We start from the raw sequence: 23,028 nt of genomic DNA on the forward strand, positions 1-23,028 counted from the left end.
TTGAGAGTTGGGGGAGATGTCTTCTGGGAGGGAATAGGTGTGAATGAGGAGCTGATGTCATTTACTTTCTTGGTAAAGTAAGTAGCAAAGTCATCGGCAGTAAGGAAGGAAGGAAGGGGGGGAGGGGTAGGAGGGGTGAGGAGGGAGGAGAACACGGAGAAGAGTTTCCTGGGGTTGGAGGCAGAAGAGTTGATCTTTGCCAGGTAGAAGGCAGATTTAGCTGCCGAAACAGTTGAGGTGAAGTCAGAGAGGAGGTGGTGGTAGTGAGCAAGTCCTCGTGCTGGCCCGATTTCTTCCATTTTCTCTCTGACGCTCGCAACAATGATCTGTTGGTTCGCAGAGGTTCAGACAGCCAGGGAGGGGAGGGAGATGATCGCGCAGGTCGTGAGATTGGGGGACAGAGAGTGTCCAAAGAAAAGGAGAGTGATGTAACGATGTAACGTTACTCACACTAACAACAGGTCTCTGTGTGTGTTGGGTACCAGGATGTAACGTTACTCACACTAACAACAGGTCTCTGTGTGTGTTCGGTACCAGGATGTAACATTACTCACACTAACAACAGGTCTCTCTGTGTGTTCGGTACCAGGATGTTACATTACTCACACTAACAACAGGTCTCTGTGTGCACACAAAACTTACTACGACAAACTGAAAACTTTCGTGATGTGAAAAATTATCTTTTAAATTGACAAATGGAATCAAACAATTATTTTGTCTCTAATTATTGACTACCGTACATATTTTTTCCAAAATAAGGTTGGGACACAGGAAGGGGTGCAACTTAGCCTATCTATATGTAACTTACCATGTTTCATGGATGCAGGCCAAAGCAACTAACGAGGTTACACAATCTTTGCGCACACATCACCGAGGCTAATGTGGTCGACAATAAGGCCACTAGCTGAACTACACAGCAGCTACACCAGCAACAGAATCTGTCCGTCTCTCTTTCTCAAATGCAATGTTCAACTGACGCCCGACACCTGTCGCTGCGTCTTTTTACAATGAAGCGACCGGTCATTTCCACCTTAAATAAAAATGCCGTTGAATGCAGAGAAAGCAGGTTACACATATTTCCTTTAGCTGGTATATTGATTCAGAGTGACTCACGGCAGCAGAATGAGCCTGAGCTCCTCCATCGTCGGCCTCACAGACGCCAACAGGAAGGTCAGAGGTCACAACGGCAAGTCTTGTGCGCCTGACAGGAGAGAGGTTTTGATGACAAACACAACATTAGAGAAAATACGTGCTCTGGTGAAAACCAAGTGCTGTCCCGAATTGTGGATTATATATTTTCCCTTTATGGAGTCATGCTTTAATCCCTGCACTGAACCGGTTATTCAAATTGATTTCCCATGTGTTAATCCGGGCTAAGACTCTGCAAGAAACGCGCCTTTTCAGGACAGAAACTAGGTCAAGTGTCCCAGACGTCATCTTGACCTGCCCCGTATCCACACCTTCATTTGCATTTTTGACTTTTTACAATTACATGCCCAATTATCCTCTGCTTGGTGGCCTAGTTTGCATGGCTGCCTCCAAGTTGCGAGGAAGGAAACAGGCTGATTGTCTTCTTTTTTTTTTTTTTTTTTTGGAGCAGATGAGCTGGCGGCCAAGAAAATCCAGGGTTCCAGGGTCTGGTTCACAAAACCTTTGACTAATCACTTGAATCTGAGAGTCAGATTTTAGATAGTCAGAAGATAAGGATTTGGATACTACAACTGTGTACTCAATTACAAGTTAAAGTTACATGTATATTTTAACTTTGATTAAGTACTTGTATACTTTTGGGCAGTTTCATTTACAAATTTTCCTGTTTAATATATCCACCTTAAGTAACAACAGTTGTCACACAAATTAAGCGGGAAAAAGGACAAATGAACAAATCAAAATTCTCAGGTATCTCAGCACTGAACTTTATTATTTCATTATTTACAAAATAGCAGGCAGCATAAGAACTGAAACACAGACAGGAGCTTCAGAGATGATTAGAAATTAGTAAAAATAAAAAATAAAAAAAATAAAAAAAAAAATCTAAAAAAGAAGTTCACACAAAAAGCATCAGAAAAAAGAAGCAACTTACCTCCACTGGGTTGCCATCATGCAGATAGTTTAGATATAATTTGTAGGTTTAAAATGAGATGAGCTGCAGCTGGAATCAGGTTTATTCTGCTTAAATCTTTAAAAAAAAAGGCCAATTACCACATGAAATGTATCCTATCTCATGAGGTAAATACACCTATATGGAAGCTCTGATGTGCCAACAGACTAATGAAAGATTGTGGCTGTGTCTGAAATCAACCACCATCCAGTGAGTTCTATGTAGAGGGCTGTATAGTAAGTTCATCTGTCACATGAAAAAACACTTTCAGACACTAGTTGAGTCGTTTTCGCTCATATGTTGTTGTATTATACATATTTTAAGTTAATTTGTTGTCATTTTAGTTCGCCTGGTAAACAGTGATGCTGCATGTCTAAGGCTTTTATTGTGAAAGGTAGGAATGAAAGGAGTGCTGTCGAGGCAACAAGCATATTTTTCTCAATGAATGCAAAGTTATTTGTGACCATCTGTGTTGCAACGCCTTTCTCACATTAAATATATTATTTTCATGGCAAAGAGATTTTGAATTAATTATATTGAATCAATACATAAAAAATACTTCTTTAAAAAAAATGTAAATCAGATTTGCATTGAAGAGATACATTAATAAACATTGTGATTAAAAATGCAGATTTGCAAATCAACAATGTTTTGTGATGAATTGATGAAAGCAGAAAGAACTTGACAGATTTTTTAAATTCTTTTCTTATACATATTTTTAGACAGCAAAAATCAAGTGTTGTGTACAAACAAATGCGTGTTTAGTAATCATGAATGCAATAAACATGAAGCTGAAACAAAAGAGAAAACAATGGCTCCACCAAAGATTAATCAAACCTAATCAAGATCACGAACATGCTACATGTGAAGTTTCACCTGAATTTATAAAAATGTGATTCTTTTTTAATATGATGAGGGTCAAATCTACCAAGACATCAAACAGCATAATGCTGTTTAAACCCATGAATAAACTAACTCTTGTCTACATATGGATATTATTAAAAAATAGATCTCAGGCATGTATAAAATAACTTTGTAGATAGATATTTTTTTTAAACTTTCAAACTTATTAAAACACGTAACAAACCGTTGAAAAGGTCACCACATTGCCCCACAATAAGTCAAATAAATATTGCTCAGGTGTTAGACCATAAATACTCTGGGAAACTTTACACAAATACAGAACCTCTTAAAACATTCTTTAAAATGTCTCAATTCTAAATATCCACCTTTGAGTTCAACATAAGCGGTAATTGATCATGTTTCATTTAATGTATCAAGATTGTGAGTTAATGACACATATTCTGAGGATAACACATTTTAGTGGTTATTTTAGGTGAAATGATCTGAGAATTTTTTTTTGACATTTCTATTTAATATTGCAATTTAAATTGAACTCCTGGGATGAAAAACAATATCAACGATGTTGAACTATATACGTTTGAAATTATTTGTCATTTATTTAATTGTTGTTTTTGACGTTAGCTTCACAGACGGAGAGGAAAAGCTAATGTTAGCTTCACAGACTGACAGGACAAGCTAACAATAGTTTCGCTCTCACAAACTGACAGGTCACGCTTATGTTAGCTTCACAGACCGACAGGACAAGCTAACGATAGTTTCGCTCAAAGTGACAGGACACGCTAATGTAAGCTTCACAGACTGACAGGACAAGGTAACATTAGCTTCAGAAATTTACAGGACAAGCTAACGTTAGCTTCACAGACTGACTGACCGAACAAACTAACGTTAGCATCACAGACTGACAGGAGAAGCTAATGTTAGCTTCACAGACTGACGGAACAAGCAAACTTTAGCTTCACAGACTGACAGGACAAGCTAACAATAGTTTCGCTTCACAAACTGACAGGACAAGCTAATGTTAGCTTCACAGACTGACAGGACAAGCTAATGTTAGCTTCACAGACTGACAGAACAAGGCAACATTAGCTTCACAGACTGACAGGACCAGCTAACATTATCTTCGCAGACCAACAGAAAAAACTAACATTAGCTGCAGCGTACATGTTGATACAATCACGATGGTGTTTCAGAGCAAATAATGTTCAAATCCGCCACAAGGGGGCTCCAATGTATATGAATTAATGCTAAAGCTCTTAATGTAACATGTGATCATAAGATAATGAACTGTTGTACTTTGAGTTGTTAATTTCAACAGAAAACACTTACAAATCAAGTGTTTTAACATTATTATTAATACTTGAGATATTGAGGCCGAGAGACAGAAACATGAACCTGGATCAAAAAAATAAAACGATTAACTCATGATCTTGTACAAACCAGCTGAGGACTCATCATCACCAGCCAACAACATCTCATGATATAACGACTCAAGGTCGCTGCAGTGTTGAGCTGGTTCGTGAGATTTTAATCAATACAGAAATCAGATGCTGTTTGAGGTGATGAAGGGGAAAAAAAGGTTCAGCATGATGTTGATTTGTAACCAAACGACACTTTGTGGTGAATAAAAACATGCAGATTTATGTTTGCGTGAAGCATTAAACTCGTCTGCAGTGAGCGTCGCTCTGATGGCTGATTGAACACTTGGATCAGGATGCGTTTTTAGACTTGATCCTAAGGTCTCCAGGAACTGTCTCCAGGTGTCTCCACCTGGTTTCTACAGTAGTTTTACCTCATTAGTGACATGTTTTCTCTGAAGAATAGTGATCAGTGGAGCTTCGACTCATCTTCACAGAAGAACTTTCTCTGGTTGACACCAGTGAAACGATTCCAGTTCAGCAGCAGAAGAGCTAAATAAGCAAAAGTCAGGATGCTAACATTCATATGCATATGACCACCAGCTGCCTTTTCCTCTTTTTGCCATTAAATTTACAAACGGGTACAAAACAGTTTGAAAATAAATTGTTCAGAATTTCATTCCGCAGTAGCTTCTTGGAATCCCGGTTTTGTTCCTTTATTTACTTCCATATACTTATTTGAGAAACTGCTGTGAGGGCTGGGCTCTACTCCTGCAGGGTGCTCTTGGACATGAAGTGAAGCCCCTCCTCCTTCAGCCGGGCCAACGCCGGCCCGTAAAAGTCCTTCGTCACCGGAACCACAAGGCCTTTTGTGCTGATTTCACCTGCAGACAGGAAGTGCACAGATTTAGGGTTTTATTTTATTTGACTTAACAGAGACAATCTTCCTGACCGTCGCAACTTACCGTCGAGGACCATGCGGGCAGCAATGGCTGCTGGATATCCTACGGTCTTGGCCATGGCGGAGAAGCCGCTGGGGTCGCCGTACACCGCCAGACTAATGTGTTTGGTCTCCAGCTCGCCAGTCGGGTGGCGAAGCCCAATGTCATTCCTCATGATGATCATGTCTCGCTCACCCTTACCTGACCAACAGAAGGGAAGTCATTAGTACTTGATGTACTAGTACTACATCTGGTACTGATGTGTGGTACTAATAGGAGACAACGTCTTACCGAAGGAGAGTTTGACTTCCAGGTGTTTCGCCAGAGATGCCAGCACGCTGACAGCGTGAGGTGCCGACTCGTCGCTCAGCATCCCAAACCTGAAGAACACACGGGGAGAGAGAAAGAGAGAGAGCAAAAGCGAGAGCGATAAAGACTTTTCCTCACAATAGAATAACCTTCACAAAGCTGTTTCAAAAGGTTTCAAAGAGAATGACTGTGCTTTAATAACCCGACAGCCAGCGGCGCTGGCCCACACATCCTTGGCTAAATCTAAAGAGATGAGCAGTTGCTTTTTGTCGCTGCTTTGCTGGTGAATTGAATAAATGAACAACAAGTCATTCAATTGGAGCTGCGAGCGCGTTGGCTTTTTACTCTTTTAACTGCATGGATGGAATTTTTCCAACAGTTCACTTTTTAGCGGTGGAGGAATTCACGTTTCAATGCCAACACGGGCCAGCAGCAGCAGAAGAACAATGGCGGCACAGAGCCTTGGTCTGAAGAGACCTTTGGAAAAGTTTATTTAAATTGAAGAGCGTGCGCGCTACACCACTTCAAGCATCCTCATTAAGGAGAGAAGTGAAAATTGTGCAGAAGAGGAGCAGCCTCGGCCTTGTTCTCAGGCTGCCATCCATACCGCCGACGCCGCCGAAGAGCAGCAGATGCCTGCTGGGAGCCGAGGAGAACCTCACACATGGTGAACTTCCTCACAACCAGAGGGGAAGGAGGATGTGGGCCATTTATTAGCAGCAAACAACCACAGTGCTTCCCCCAGGCTGACTGTTTTGGGTGGGTGTGGGGGGGCTAGACAACTTAAACTAGGTGTGACTGCAAATTCATTCATGTGATTTCATGTGGATACTCTACCTTAAAATAACATTTTAATGATTTGCTTTCTAGATTCACACTATAATAATTTACTATAAGAAATATAATAATTCTTATGAAGTATGGGCTTTAAAGCAACACTTAAGAACTTTTCCTCTTCGGTCCCCCTACAGGTTGGAAGGGAACTGCTGTTGTAAATAATTTAGCCTACCGCAGCCTACCGTCGCACGCACGTAACTTGTTTGTATGCAGAACTGGCTCTGGAAACGATGAAAGATTTAAACGATGTCCAGTGACAAGGTAGACTAGCTAAGGCCTTAGCTAAGATTAGCTAACATGAGCCAATAAAATAATCGACAATGTATTGTACACAGATGCACACTGTTGGAAAAAAAAATGATTACTGGTATTATTTACAAGTCCAGCAGCAACAAAGCCAAGTCACCATCCGTCTTGCATTTTGTAGCTTCCTTCAGCTCTCGCAAACAAGAGTGAGCCGGTATGATATTCACTCTCGTACGTGCTCGTTCTTTGTCATGCTCCCGGTTTCTTTTCTTTGCCTCATCGGGCATTATACTCCTCCTTTTCTTTGCAGGCTCTGCCATGACGCCAATTTAAAAACTACCTAGCTGCAAGGTATCTTCCACGCACCTGCCGGGTGTTCTCCCACTGATCTCTATGCAGAGCCTCCACCTACCGGCTTTTGTAACGCTTGCTGTGAAGCAGGTCAAATTGGTAGTCTCATTAGAACTAAAAAAACCACTACCCGACGAGGCAAAGTTACATAGTGCGGTTACAGCCGATAGAGGGCTGCAGAGTAAATGCTGAAGTGCCGTTCACCGGTTTTGAGGTGATGAACCACTGAAACTATTTTGGAAACATTATTTTAAGGCACTAAATACTCTTTAGTGTTGCTTTAATGATCTTTGTTGGAGCTGCGAAACTGCGTTTCAATCAACCTGAAAACCCTTTTTATTTGCTATAATTACTGCACTCTGCTATTGGTCATGTTCCCAGGTATCCCTGACGTTCTACGAAGCTTCAGCTTCAGAGATAAACTGTTTACATTTCCCGGTGCAGCAGGAATCCCGACCAGTGTTTCCAGTCTCACCATCTCAGGGTGTCCATCGTGAAGTCGTCCTGTCCTATTCGTTCGTACACGGCTTCTTCAAAGGCATCGTGAGAGACGGAAGAGGACAATCCCATCTGCTTACAGAGGAGAGTTTTCTGTGGAGAGAAGACGGACCACACTCTAGTTTTACCACAGGTCCTTCATCCTCCTAACACCATCCATTCAAAACACTCTCAATGGTGAGCTGATTCCTCCTATACCCAAGATGTCTCCTCCTAGGTCTGTTTCCTCTCCTAGCTCCTCTTTAGCTCCTAGACTGTCTCCTAGCTCCTCTTAGCTCCTAGACTGTCTCCTAGCTCCTAGACTGTCTCCTAGCTCCTCTTTAGCTCCTAGCCCATCTCCTAGCTCCTCTTTTCATGCACATTAGACATGTTGAGAGACGTTTTGCAGATGCATCTCGTTCCCACACAAAGAAAGACAAGTGGCAGGTTTAACTGTGTTAATCGTGCTTTCATTTCTGATGAACGTATCGTGAACATGCAGCTTGTTGTGCTGAAAGGGATAAAGAGGGCAAACATCGCTTGCTGTAAACTCTCATCATCTCAACAGCCTTGGCTCACTGCAGCCTTGATGTTGACAAGCAGCTATTGACAGCAATCAACTCTTAAGCAAAGCCACTTCCACGGATGCGTCGAGAGGAAGAGCTGCAAAACAACTTGTTTTCTGAAGCTGAATGACAGACGGGGACAGAAGGCTGCTGCCTCTCAGCCATCGTCCCTGTTGCACCGAAGGGATCCTCGGGGGAGCTACTTACCCAGGAAACAGGAGAGGAAGTGGGCTGCAGGACGGGACAGGACTCGCTGTCGATCAGACCCAGTTTGACGAACCCACTCATGGCCTTGGTGAAGCCCTGTGGGACGAGACCAGAATCACAGAGAACGCGTTTACAGACAGGAAACCAGGAAGTCAGAGGTGGAATGCAAACGAGTATAGACTTGAAGTATTTTGAACTCTGAGTGTTTCCATTTAACGTGACATTACACTTCTACTCCACTTTATTTATCTGACATACACCTCATAGAATATGAAGCATCGCTCTAGACAAGCCAACAGTAAAAGTATAAAATATGCAGCAGTATTATTCATCTAGAAGCATTAGATATTTTACTGCATAATGAGTGAATTTAGCTGATGAATCTCGATAAAAGTTTTAGTAATTTTCCAAACATGACATTGACTCTGTCTCAATTATATGATGATGTATATTATTATTATTATTATTATTATTATTATTATTATTATTACTGTTTCCTGATGCACATTTCTCACTACAGCAAAAACAATTGAATATTGATTGATCATAACTCATTCATTGAGAAAATGAATCGGCACTTTTAAGGCTATAATTCTTAAGCAACACTGTGTGTGTGTGTGTGTGTGTGTGTGTGTGTGTGTGTGTGTGTGTGTGTGTGTGTGTGTGGTACCTTGAAACGCAGCGTTCCTCTGATCAGTGTGTGTGCCGTCTGGATGCCGTAAGACTCCGCGTACTTGGTGCTGTCGCGGTTTGGGAACCCCTCTAGGTTGAAACCAGGAAAGAAGTCCATGGGGGCGCTGGACTCCATCAGAGATCCGCCGGCCGGGATGCTCACCACCTGCACACGCACACCGAAGTTCAGGTTTCCCTCTGGATCTAAGGTGGTAATAATATCGATAATAACGTCGTACCTGGTGGTCTCGGAGGAAGATGGCGGGGCTGATGGTGTTGAGGAGGACACCGTATGGACTCCAGCTGAACTTGTAGCGAAGGGGATTGTCTGAGCATTCAGGAGCAGGGAGACCGCCACAGAATGAGCTGTAGGACTCCACCTGGACAACACATCATTCATATCGTCAAATCACAGAATAATACACTCACTGTTTTCTACAGTGTTCATCATTCATTTGTAGTTTTCAGAGATCAAATCTCGAAAACAGACCCAGCTCTAGGTCTGATAGCTGGACTAAGACCTTCTTTTAAGTGTGCTGCTCATTGAGATGTGAGTTGGAGCTGAGAGACGACGTCTAAGTGGCCAGCAAACAAGCTGCTTTTAAACCACTGAAAATCCAGACCATCATCAGATGATAGCCAGAGGGTTCAGACTTTACCTGCACAAGACTGCAACAACGTGATTGGTCGACGGAAACCACAACGCTGAGCCAAGATCTGGAGCTGGAGATTTATTTTTTAAACTTGTAATATTAAAATTTTTAAACAAGTCATTTGTTCACCTACTTAACAATAAACACCAAATAATATGAAAAAAAATAAAATAAATGTCTTCGTATTTTTAATAACAAAATCAAGATATATGTAGGGCTCTACAAACACTATTTTTAGGATACTGAAATACATTTAAAACACACTTAGTGGGTTTTCATCTACCCATTTAAATGTCATTTCTGCAATTCATGCAATGAGTGAAATTTAAAAACAGAATTTTTTTTTTTTTAAATTGTGTGTCCAGCCAGATAAATGAGCTAAACATGTTTAAAATAAGTTCTTCAGCAGGTTGGGCTGAACTTCGGTCGCCACATTAAGCGATGTGAACATGTGGACTCTCTTTAATGGATCAATGACACACAGTGCTGACTCACGGTGCAGCCGTCGGCTTTGGCCTGGTCAATACACTCCATGGCCAGCATGTGATCGATACCCGGGTCCAGTCCCATCTCATTCACTATGGTGATGCCTGCCTCCTCCGCACTGTGTGAGAGAGAGAGAGAGAGAGAGAGAGAGAGAGAGAGAGAGAGAGAGAGAGAGAGACAGAGACACACACACACACACACACACACACACAATGCAGCATTTTAACTCAGCATTTTAATTTTCTTACGAGGTTACACTCGGTGGTTAATTAAATAATATATCATTAATGTGGAAAATATAATTACATTCTGTAATATGTGAACATAATAGAGAGCATAGCTGCACGAGGAACAGCAGCATAACTGTTTTTATTATTTATCATTTCAGAGAGTGAAGGTTAGTTGAGTACTAAGTAAGTACATGCACATGCTATAAAAAGAAACATAGCACACAGGGACTAGTAGAGGGGGAGTGAAATGTCTAGTTCTCTAAATTAGAGAACATGATTAATCCAGGTGGGTGGCGTGTGGAAAAACTGTGTTTAATCTTCCATGTTTTTTCACAGACCTCCTCTAGATGAATTTACAGAAATGAGGAAAGACTTTGCTTTAAACAATGAGTTGTTTCTGACTATTTACATCGTTAAACATTCTTCAAACTAACCTGCTCTGCAGCTCCTTCATGGCCGGACTTGTGTAGCTGGCCGTCACCATGTTCACCTTCCTCCTGATGCAGTGTTTGGCGATGAGTGGGTGAAGAGAGTATGGCAGCAGGCTGAGGAGGAGACAGGTCAGGACACGCTTTTAGTGCCACAGGGAAACTGAAGATTTTCATTAGTATAATTGATCATAACGAAAATTGGGAGCAGTTCTTGGCTGCTGAAGTCACTACAGCCATGTCTTTTTTTTTTTTTACACAAATGCCTCTTCTCCACTGCCCAGCACGGCTCAACTCAACTCTAAACTTTATTTAATAACATAGACAAACTGAAGACAGCTATCTGATGCCAGTACCACAGCGATTATAGCAGAAGCTCATTTGCAACAATTGTTTGGTACCATCTCAGTCTAGGGGGGTGAGCAGCTACTAGAAGGTGGGGTTAAAATACTGCAGAACGCCGATTGGGCAAAGACAAATGTCACTTGCATGAGTTGCAACTTTTTTCATTCACTCAACCCAGATTTTTTAAAATGTCTGCCAGCAAAACAGCACCATGCATTATGTACACTACGGCGTACCCTGAGGGGGGAGGCTACAATCTGAAACAAACAGAAAAGGACCTGGTACCAAAAGTAAGTTGAGTCTAGCAGTATAGCTTTAAATACTAGTAGTCAACTAGAAGCCTATCCATCCACATATTTAACAGTACAATACTCTGGTGTACAGTGTGACTGGTCCATGCTGCACCTGAGAACCAGGTCGTGATCTTTGATGAGCGAGTCCAGGTGTCCCTCCTGGCTGCTGGCGTCCAGCATCACAGGGATGGTGTTGGGATACGTGGCTGCCAGCTCCTCCGCCTGCTTCAGCACCATCGAGGCTGAGAGACCAAGAAACACAGGAAACAGTCAGGAGACACAGGAAACAGTCAGGAGAAGGCCATACATATACATTCTGTAAAGTGCCTTTGTCTCCAAAAAAGCACCATTTAATTCCTATTATTATTATTACATATTTAGCTAGCTATTTCTTTGGATGTACTGATGGGTAAGGACAGAGATTTTATATCTGATCCTGAGTGAAACAGGAAGCCAGTGAAGTGAATGAAGGATGGGTGTTATGTGATCAGAATCCTAGCGGCATTGTTTTTGAAGGCTCTTGCTAGGAATCCCAATGAGGAGAGCGTTGCAGTCGTCCAGTCTTGAGGAGATAAAGGCATGGATGAGTTTCTCAGCATCTGATGGACTGAGTGTGGGACGGAGTTTAGCAAAGTTTTTGAGGTGGAAAAAGGAGGTCTTGCAAAGATATTTAATGTGGGTGTCAAATGTGAGATTGGTGTCAAATTTTACACCCAGGTTAGGAGAAGGTGATGTAGGTTATGGGGACGCGGGACCTATTTGCGGCGCTCCGCGTCTGGTATGAACTACACTATCGCTTAACAAGGGCGCCGAAAGGAAGCGGGCTCCGCTACGTGCCTATTCGCGGCGCTTCCGCGGCCGGTGTGAACGCTGTACTCACTCCGGTCGCATTATTGTAATGGTTTGGTCTAGTGCGGCCCCCGTCCATACAGCGCGAATCACACGAGGGTGTCGGTCACAGCGCCCCCACTGGCCAGGGGCTTGAATCGATTCAGAAGATTGCTGAATCGATATTGAATTGCGGGGAAAAGAATCGCAATGCATTGCTGAATCGATATTTTTACCCATCCCTATCAGCGTAGCAATGGAATGCTATTCCATGCTGGCTGATGATGTGGCCAAAGGGAAGAGTGTAGAGGGTGAACAGGGTGGGGCCGAGAACCGACCCTTGACACCACAGATGACGATGTGTGTCTTGGACTTTGCACCTCCCAAGGAGACGTATTCTGTTCTTCCACACAGGTAGAACTGGAACCAGCTCAGGGTGGAGTCAGAGAGTCCGATGGCGTTATGGAGGCGATGGAGGAGGATTTTATGGTTAAGCGTGTTGAAAGCTGCAGACAGATCCAGGACGATGAGGAGTGATGGTGATCCGGTGTCAGCCGTCATCAGCACGTCATTGGTGACTCTGACCAGTGCGTTTCGGTGCTGTGGGCGGAGCGGAACCCAGACTGGAATTTTTCAAAGAGGGAGTGTGAGTTTAGTACTCTGGACAGGAATGAGATGTTGGAGATGGGCCTGTAGTTGCAGAGGACTTCTGGATATAAGGTTGGGTTCTTGAGGTGGGGTCTGATGACAGCAGTTTGAGTGCAGATGGAACATAACCAGCCTGGAGTGAGTGGTTGATGACTTGGGTGATTAGGGGCCTTAAAGTGCAGAGGTTTGATTTTACCAGGGCTGAGGGAAAGGGGTCCAGGGCACAGGTGGAATGTTTCATCCTGGTGATGATGTCCTCAGTCTGTTGCTGCGATATGTCTGTGAAGCAGCTGAGAGGCTGAAGAATCTCAGTTTCAGATCACTGCGGTGTGTAACAGCCACCATGACCACCATGACCACCATGACCAGTGCGGCGGGCTCTCTTCAGATAATTATAGCCAGGGGGACAGGCTTCATTTAAAACAAAACAAGTGAGCTTTTAAAAGAGTATTTCTACATAGTATAGCTACTTTTACAAAAGCAAAACATGAGTACTTCGCCCATCAGACAGGACAGGAAAAGGCTGCAAAACTGTCATCTGCAACTAACTAAAGCAAGTAGTGGAGTAAAAAGTACAATATTTACCTCTGAGATGTAGTGAGAAGTATAAAGTACAAGTACCTCAAATGTGTACTTAAGTAAGTTGTCTGAGTAAATGTACTTAGTTACATAACAATGACCAAACATAACAGATCTTTGGCATTTCAATGAGAATGTGACTGAATTGTATGAGACTCAGGGAATCAAAGTGGACCTTTGAACTACGATCACGTTGTTTTATATATACACACATACACACTTTGATATGGCAGACTCACCCACAGTGACCTGGGTCCTCTCGTCGCGGGTTAGATACTCCACCACGGGTCCAGAGACGTATCCTGAACCCAGCAGCAGGACCCGCTTCATCCCAGACTTCTTCATGATCTGAGCCTTCTCCCTGCAGGATTAGACCACGCCGACTCAGAACCACGTCACAATAAAACCTTCATAACATATATGGACAGGCTCAGAGCTACGCAGATTTACAAAACACGGACAAACAATGTGTGGTTTTACAGATGGAAACACCAAAGAAAGCTGTGATTTGAATTGTATGATCGGCTCGAAATGTTATCAAAATGTGGTGCTTAAAAACAGATGATTCCAGATGACATACCATTTTATTTTTGATTCAAGCTTTCTCTTAATTAATGAATGAATTTGGACTGTAAAGAAAATGTTTAATTACGCATGACTTCAGTGGAAAATAAAAAAATAGAAAATGGAGACGCTGATACGGTACAAATGGAAAATGGACCTGCATTTATACAGCGCCTTTCTAGTTAACTAGCTACCCAAGGCGTTTTACACTACATTAAGTCAGTTTTACCCGTGCACACACACACACACATTCATGATTCGCTGATGGCAGAGGAGCCACCTGCACATCAGGATGCAACACATTCATACACATTCACACGCTGATGGCCCCACACGTACTACCTGTGAAATATGAAGTTCAATAACAGAGAAAAATAAATTTTGCCCAAAAAGCATATCCATCTGTTTTACACACACATTACTGAAATACAATTTAAAATGACTCTTATTAAAAGAATATACGGTGAAGAACAGGAGATTTATGAATGAATTTGCTAATATTTTAGCTCTCTAACAACACTGTTGTAACAATGCATTATGTACAGTCTGGCACTCTCATTTCAAACCCAGACTGCATTTGGGCCTTTACGTCCCCACACAAACTGTTACATTCAGCCAAAGCTGCTCAAACGTTATAGGTGAACACTCGTTCATTTTCATTTAGGCCGACTAGAACCATCCATCCATCGTCTACCGCTTATCCTGTATTCAGGGTTGTGGGGGGGCTGGAGCCGATCCCAGGACACCCAGTACACCCTGGACAGGTAACCTATCACAGAGACAGACAACCATTCACACCAACGGGACATTTCGACTCATCAATGAACCTATCCCCATCCTACATGTCTTTGGACTGTGGGAGGAAGCCAGAGAACCTGGAGAGAACCTACGCTTACACGGGGAGAACATGCGAACACACAGAAGGAACCCGAACCCAACTCGGGAATCGAACCCAGGACCCTCTCGCTGCCCACTACACCACCGTGGCCCTAGGCTGACTAGAAATGTTTTTCTCATGATGAATGTAGCCTAAATACTGAATAGCCTATAGAAACAAGTTGCATCATATTATACTAAACAATGTATCAATTTCAATGCTAGCATTTTCGCCCAACCGCCCGATCAATAAAACCCCCATAAGATGACAATTTGACCCATATCAATAAAATCAACAATAACCATTAACAGTTTTTATCCTACGGACATTAACGAGGCGTTGTCACACGTGATATTGTAATTAGAAAAATAAATGTGTAGATACTTGGGGTGACAATGCTAGCATAAATGCCGGTTGTTAGCATCATATTTTACTGTATAAAACACGAACGTTAATAAATTGACAAAGCAAAATAATTTAAACAGAAGAATATCGACTATTATACACATCATACACGGCCAGTGAGTTTTATTCTCTCATAAATATATTTCTTTATAATATTGTTTATTTCGATTTTATAATCTCGTAAATTTGCAACTTTTCTCTTAGAATATTGCCCCCCTCTGCTCAATTCTGTTCCCTTTTTTTTTGCCTACAATGGGCTTAATACACTGTCGTATTAATAATATGCTGTCATATGAATAGATATATATTATACACGTCATACTATACATATATATTAACCCCTCCCCCCAAATCAGACATCTATGTTACTGTCAGGACTGTGTATTAATATAATTAATGTATATTCATGAGAAATTACGGTATTCACAGATGAAATGAAAAGAAATGTACCTGAATGATGTTTCACATGTGACATCTTATGTTTCATATGTGAAATATTATCAATAGTTAATATTGATGTTACAATTTTGTTAAATATGTACTGTTAGTAAAAATGTACTTGTTCTCCACCTTTTCTCAGCAGACAGCCAAGAACTCAACCTACAAATATTAAATATATTTTAAACTGAACTGAGTGGCATTAAATTAAATATTACAGAATAAACAGGTTGGAATCTGACTGAGCATTCACTGCTGGTTTCAGTTAGCTGCCTGTGTTACAGACACATATATATATGTATATACTCATATACTTATGTAAATATACTTATATACCTAATGATAAGACCATATGTAACCAGAGTGATAAAGAAAGCCATGTGAGGCCTCCAAACAACTGGATTTAGTTTTTCTTTTCTTTTTTTAAAAGTCTGTGATTTTGCATGCTGGATTATCTTAACACCATAATAACAATAGCAACTATAATGGGGGCATCGCCACGAGTGACCCTGTGGTATTAATATCCCCACCACCAACCGCCTCAAGCCCCCAGGAGTCAGACCCCCGGACTCGTTAGCTTTGGTCTAATTGGACGCGACACAATGCACGAGTCGCAGCGGGGCTGGCTGGAGGTCCGACTGGCCGTCCGGCGCTGAGCCACCCCTTTTAATTAAAAAGAAGAGAGACGTTCCCTGAGGAGGATTCCTCCCTCCGTTTACATATCTTAAGGAGCCAAACTCAATCAAAAGGATTAAGTTTGGTGGCATGGCTTGTCTGGAAAAATGATACTTAAGATCAATTAGGAGGAAAACTCATCAAGTCTTAGAGGTGGCCTAAATATGATTAACAGACGTCTTCTGTGTGAAAAACACTAAGAAGAGCTGAAATCTGTTTATGAGCCTGAATGTTAATGTGATGAAACAAACAGCATTATGGGTTACGGAGCCAGAAAACATGTGACAAGCTGATTAAAATGCTTTCAACAGCAACATTGACTGAAGCTGCAGATAAACAGCAATGTTAAATAAGCAGTATGCTGATGAGGATTTCGAGTAAATGATAAACATGCAGATGAATAATTTGTTATCCGTCTCATCCAACGTCAGAGGAGAAGATACAGACTGAGGTCAAGGGTAAGGTTAGCCTAGCTTATCACAAAAGTGGAAAAACTAGCTCAATCTAGGGATGCACGATATTGTATTTTTTGCCGATATCCGATATGCCGATATTTTATAACTCATTTGGCCGATAACCGATACCGATATATATATACACAAACTTGTAATGGATGACAGTTCTTCAAATGGACAATAAAAGTGCAGTCTGCAAGTCTGGCAGATCGATTCACATTTTGAATGTTTACAACACTCACGCGCCCCCCCTCTACCACGAGCTCCTCCGCTCCCTCCCATCGAGTGCTTGCGTGTGCACCAGATTCTGTGAACGCGTTGGTGTCTTCTCTCATCGATAAACGGCATGGAGTACACGTACAATTTTTGTAGGTTTTACAGCACACAGCGTCACAGTTTTACTGATATTCTACCAAATAATTAACTAATAATCTATTTAAGATTTTATCTGAACTATTTTAACAGTGCATTTCTATGAATAACATCCCCCGCACGCTCAGCTCAGATCAGCGGAGCAAACCCGTTTCTTGGCCGCTTCTTCATGAAGCGTCCGTCGACTCAGCGTGCGCACACAAAAGGTGCGTGTCCACAGGCAGCGGTGTTTCCCCGCGTCCCATTCATTGTCTATGTGAAAAGCTGTGCAATAAAGTAGATTTGACTTCAACTTTATGCAAATGAGAAGCGGCCAACTCGCGCGCCGTCTCTCGACATTCGCCGCGACGCTAACAGAATGCATTGCACAGCTTTTCACATAGACAATGAATGGGACGCGGGGAAACACCGCTGACTGTGGACACGCACCTTTATCACGCCGACGAGAGCTGCAGGTGTCTGAGGGGGCGGGCTCTAAAAGAGACGGCAGCCAAACGCCGTCAAGTCGGACAACAAAGTCAACGTGACTATGGTGCTCAAGCGATAGAACGGCAGCAAACCAAAGAGGATATGTTATATATACACTCAACAAAAATATAAACGCAACACTTTTGTTTTTGCTCCCATTTTTCATGAGATGGACTTAAAGATCTAAAATTCATTCCAGATACACAATATTACCATTTCTCTCAAACATTGTTCACAAATCTGTCTAAATGTGTGATAGTGAGCACTTCTGCTTTGCTGAGATAATCCATCCCACCTCACAGGTGTGCCACATTAAGATGCTGATCTGACATCATGATTAGTGCACAGGTGTACCTTATACTGCCCACAATAAAAGGCCACTCTAAAATGTGCAGTTTTGTCTCACAGCAAAATGCCACAGATGCCACAAGCATTGAGGGAGCGTGCAATTGGCATGCTGACAGCAGGAATGTCAACCAGATCTGTTGCTCGTGCATTGAATGTTCATTTCTCCACCATAAGCCGTCTCCAAAGGCGTTTCAGAGAATATGGCAGTACATCCAACCGGCCTCACAACCGCAGACCACGTGTAACCACACCAGCCCAGGACCTCCACATCCAGCAGGTTCACCTCCAAGATCGTCTGAGACCAGCCACTCAGACAGCTGCTGAAACAATTGGTTTGCATAACCAAACAATTTCTGCACAAACTGTCAGAAACCGTCTCAGGGAAGCTCAACTGCATGCTCGTCGTCCTCATAGGGGTCTTGACCTGACTCCAGCTCGTCGCCGTAACAGACTTGAGTGGGCAAATGCTCACATTCGATGGCGTCTGGCACGTTGGAGAGGTGTTCTCTTCACGGATGAATCTCGGTTAACATTGTTGTGACGCCGCAGCTCGTGTCCGCGTCGGCGCACGTCCGTAGTTGGCCGCACCAAACTTTTTATATGCAGGTTTAATCATTAATGGACGTGTGTTCATAATTTGCATGTTTCCCCCCCATCAATATACATTCTCATGGACGGTGTTAAAGTGTGGGGTTTGCGTGTGTTTAAACAGATGGGTGCACACATTTTGTGAAACCATGCCAAACTTTTCACCCACATTTTATTCATTCTTTCAATCATTCAATCGAGATATAATTCCGTTTTGTTACTATGAAATATTGATCACACCTGGAAGTTTAAGGTTTGTACATAATGGGGCGTAAGAAAATTTGTGATTGTTGTACTAGCTGTGTTTATTCATTGTGTTAAAAGCACAACACGCCTTACCGTTGTATGAGTCGTTCTCTTCCTGCTGTGTTAGGAAGCGGGCGCCCGTGCTGGGACGGCTTTATGGTTCGGGCGCGTTCATGACTGAAGCACGCGCATCGGCGCTAAATCAATTATCGGTATTTAAATATGAACTGTGCATGTAGTGGCATGTGTCCATGCATAAATATTAATTGTAAGGCCTGATCTAGGGATATTTATTGTAGGTACCTTTTTAACTCTGTTTAACGCATATTGGTGTGATAAAACGTAAACACCCCTGTCTGATATGAGGGCAATGGTATGAACCAATTGGGAATGTTCTGTCTACCTTTATAAAAGGGATGTGTTTTAGTGGTGGAGGGGGGCTCTCTTGATGGAGGAAGCAAAGCTATGCTTACCTGTACCCTCAGCGAAATGAGGTGTTTTGTCACTTAAAGCGGAAGTGATAGAAGTGCTTTGATTTAGCTCATCATAGCTCTAGTCTTTGTATAAAAAGTATTTTTTTTTTTTCTTGTTATTTTCTTTTTTCTCTTTTTTCCCATTTTTGCATTATTTTCCGTATGGATATCCTAAAACACCTGGTGGTAAAAAATAAATTGCAGAATAAAACATAACTTTTGCCTCACTGCTGATTTTTGTGCCAACCCTTGAGACCGTCGACACACCACCTTTTAACATTTGGTGGCAGTGGTGGGATTCAGTGGTCCATAAGGGTTAGGCACTGAAGAGCAACAATGTCACTACAGACACATCAAACAACTGCTGCGGCACCAAGAGGAGCCACCGGTGGTACAACGTCGGAAGCCGCTTCCGCCCCAGACGACACCGCCCAGCCGAGGCCGCAGTCAGCGCCCCCAGATGACCGCGTATACAGGCTCGAGTCTGCAGTAAGGTCCTTCATCCAGTCCCAGCTAACTAGGGAGGAGCGATGGGAGCGGGAGGCACAACAGCAAAACCAGAGATGGCAGACACTGCATCACCAGTTCCATCAACTGCAGTCGCTGGTGAGCACCCAAAGCCTCGATCGTCAGTCCCCAGAGGAGGAGGAAGACGCACGCCACCCGCCAGGCTTCGCTCCATTGCCAAACCCTCATCTTGACACACGGCAGACGGCATCACTTCCCGCTAGCAACGCGCCCAGACCAGACAACGTGTCACATTCGTCTAGCCCTCACTCAGACGCTCTAGGGCCCTACCTACCAACAGCACCGTTCCGATGGAGTCCACCCAAGATGACCCCATACAAGGAAGATGAGGACGTGGAACATTATTTGACCACGTTCGAGAGGATTGCTTTCGCGAATGAGTGGCCAATGGACAGTTGGGCCCTGTATCTTGTCCCCCTGCTGTCAGGGAAGGCCCGTGCTGCCTATGTGGCAATGGACATCCTAGATGCCAGAGACTATGTCAAAGTAAAACAAGCGATACTGACAAAATATGAAATTGACCCAGAGGCCTATCGCCACAGATTCCGTTCCATGACTGTCCTGGGCGATGAAACGGCGAAGGAGCTTCAATCAAGGCTTGCTGACCTCTACCAAAAGTGGATATGCCCCTCGGAGAAGACTAAAGAGCAGATAGGAGATACTATTGTCCTGGAGCAGTTTCTCCGTATGCTGAACCCGGAGCTGAGGGTGTGGGTTAAGGAACATAATCCACAGTCATCCAAGCAAGCCGCTGACCTGGCGGAGGCCTTCATCGCTGCCCGACGTCACAGGAAAGGCTACCAGCTCGGGAATCAAGAGGCATCCAACCGACGCACCCAAGGCGCTCCGCGGGACTTTGACAGAAAGCCTTCTGGTAAGTCTGTGGGTGGTGGTCGTGAGTTCAGGAGATCTAGTAGCCCCAATAGCAAGCCCAGCCAGCCTTATCAGCCATCTAAGCCTAAATATAAAAGATAATAGGGGGAAAAGATAAGAAACCCAAGTCAGCTAAAAGGAGGGAAAAGGTTTTAGGAACTCCAGTCCAGGAGCAGCTTCCCCTACCGCCACTAGATGTTGATGTGGTTGACATTACTGACTTTGGACAGGTTCAGAAAGATGACACTTCATTGAGTGCCTATTTCAATAGAGTGAGGAGTGAAGAGGACATCTCTAGGGCTGCTTTGTGTGGGAAAGAGTGCTTTGTGTTGAGAGAGGGAAAGCTTGTGCGTGTAAGTGCTGAGGGAGAGCAACTAGTACTCCCTAAGTCCTTGCGTACAAAAGTATTGAACCTAGCTCACAGCATCCCCTGGTCAGGCCACTTAGGACAACAGAAAACCCTAGATAGGATTGCTAGGCGTTTTTATTGGCCTGGTGTATACCAGGAAGTTGTAGCTTTCTGTAAATCCTGCCCAACCTGCCAGCTCACTTCCCGTTCAAAGAGAGGCATGAAGGCTCCCCTTATTAACCTGCCCATTATTGAAGTCCCCTTCACTAGGATTGCCATGGATGTTGTAGGCCCCCTAGACAAGAGTAGGGCTGGCCACAGGTACATCTTGGTGATATGCGACTACGCTACTCGGTATCCTGAGGCTTTCCCCTTGAGAAACACCAAGGCTGGACAGGTAGCGAATAGCCTAATCCAGCTATGTTCACGGGTGGGGGTCCCTAGAGAGATCATAACAGATCAGGGCACAAACTTCAACTCCCGGTTTATGAAGCAAGTGTACTCCCTGTTAGGGATCAGAGGCATTAGGACTACGCCTTACCACCCACAGACTGATGGAATGGTGGAACGCTTCAACCAAACTCTCAAGGCAATGCTGCGGAAGTTTGTGAGTGACACTGGAGCTGACTGGGACCAGTGGCTGCCCTATCTCCTCTTCGCTTACAGAGAAGTCCTGCAAGCATCCACCGGCTTCTCTCCCTTCGAGCTGCTCTACGGACGTCAGGTGAGGGGTCCGCTAGATGTCCTGAGAGAGTCCTGGATGGGAGGGAGTCCTCAGTCGCCGACTAACATCGTGAGCTACGTACTCAAGATGAGAGACAAGCTGGAGGAGCTGAGCAGTCTAGCCCACGACAACCTGGCGCAGGCCCAGTTGAACCAAAAGACCTGGTACGACAAGACTGCCCGCAGTCGTACTTTCAACCCAGGCCAAAAGGTACTCCTGCTGCTCCCTTCCTCAGAAAGCAGCCTGCTTGCTAAGTGGCAGGGTCCCTTTGAAGTGCTACGCAAGATGGGTCCGGTGACCTACCAGGTTGCCATGCCGGATCGACGAAAGACAACGCAGGTGTTCCACATTAACCTGCTCAAGGAGTGGAAATCCAGACCAGGAGCCGCTAGTGACCTGATGTGGGCCCGCAGAGTTGAGGAGGAGGAGGAGCTGAAGGAGCAGTACTTCCCTACCGCCGGAGGCGAGGACTCGCTTCCCTCTGTGGATCACCTTTCCCACCATCAGCAGGGGGAGCTCCTGCAGATTGTTCCTGAGGGTCTATTCCGGGAGGAGCCCGGGCGGACGACGCTAATGAACCACAACATCAAGCTGACGTCTCCAGGCCCAATCCGCCAGACTTCGCTGAGGGTCCCTGCAAAGCTGATTCCAGCGTTGAAGCAGGAGGCTCTGTCAATGTTGGAGATGGGTGTCATTGTGCCATCACGCAGCGAATGGTGTAGTCCTGTGGTGCTCGTCCCAAAGAAGGATGGAGGGCTGCGCTTCTGCGTGGATTTCTCAAAGCTCAACGCCATCTCTGCCTTTGACCCTTACCCTATGCCGAGGGTAGACGAGCTGGTGGAACGGCTCGGCAAAGCCCCGTATCTAAGCACACTGGACCTGTGCAAAGGATACTGGCAGGTTCCACTAACACCTGAAGCCCAGGAGCTAACCGCCTTCAGGACTCCAACCGGGCTGTTCCACTTCACTACCATGCCGTTCGGATTACATGGCGCTGCGGCAACCTTTCAGCGTCTAATGGACCAGGTGCTGAGGGGGGCTGAAGACTACGCTGCTGCCTACATCGATGATGTGGTCATCCATAGCTCATCATGGACTGAGCATTTGACCCACCTGGCTGACGTGTTCCAGAGGATCAAGGCTGCCGGGCTGGTGGTCAATGCCAGCAAGTGTCAGCTGGCCAGACCTGAGGTCTGCTACCTGGGGTATGTTCTTGGAGGTGGGAACAT

General features: G+C 44.0%; 1 protein-coding gene across 2 annotated transcripts in view; it reads right to left on the bottom strand.

The window, feature by feature from the left end:
• Positions 1-2,779: 2,779 nt before the first annotated feature.
• The window catches only part of aass (aminoadipate-semialdehyde synthase), a 43,665-nt gene continuing 23,416 nt past the window's right edge, over positions 2,780-23,028 (bottom strand). For both annotated transcript variants that reach the window (XM_084018142.1, XM_084018143.1), the window contains exons 14-24: positions 13,656-13,777; positions 11,474-11,603; positions 10,730-10,840; positions 10,075-10,183; positions 9,166-9,306; positions 8,925-9,092; positions 8,255-8,350; positions 7,480-7,595; positions 5,553-5,641; positions 5,286-5,462; positions 2,780-5,204 (exon numbers count right to left, since the gene is read on the bottom strand). In XM_084018142.1, coding sequence (XP_083874268.1) covers positions 5,086-5,204; positions 5,286-5,462; positions 5,553-5,641; positions 7,480-7,595; positions 8,255-8,350; positions 8,925-9,092; positions 9,166-9,306; positions 10,075-10,183; positions 10,730-10,840; positions 11,474-11,603; positions 13,656-13,777 — 1,378 coding nt within the window. In that variant the 3' untranslated portion in view covers positions 2,780-5,085. The remainder of the gene's footprint in view (positions 5,205-5,285; positions 5,463-5,552; positions 5,642-7,479; positions 7,596-8,254; positions 8,351-8,924; positions 9,093-9,165; positions 9,307-10,074; positions 10,184-10,729; positions 10,841-11,473; positions 11,604-13,655; positions 13,778-23,028) is intronic.

Source organism: Eutrigla gurnardus (assembly GCF_963514095.1).
Source record: "Eutrigla gurnardus genome assembly, chromosome: 9".
In the NCBI taxonomy this organism is placed as follows: domain Eukaryota; kingdom Metazoa; phylum Chordata; class Actinopteri; order Perciformes; family Triglidae; genus Eutrigla; species Eutrigla gurnardus.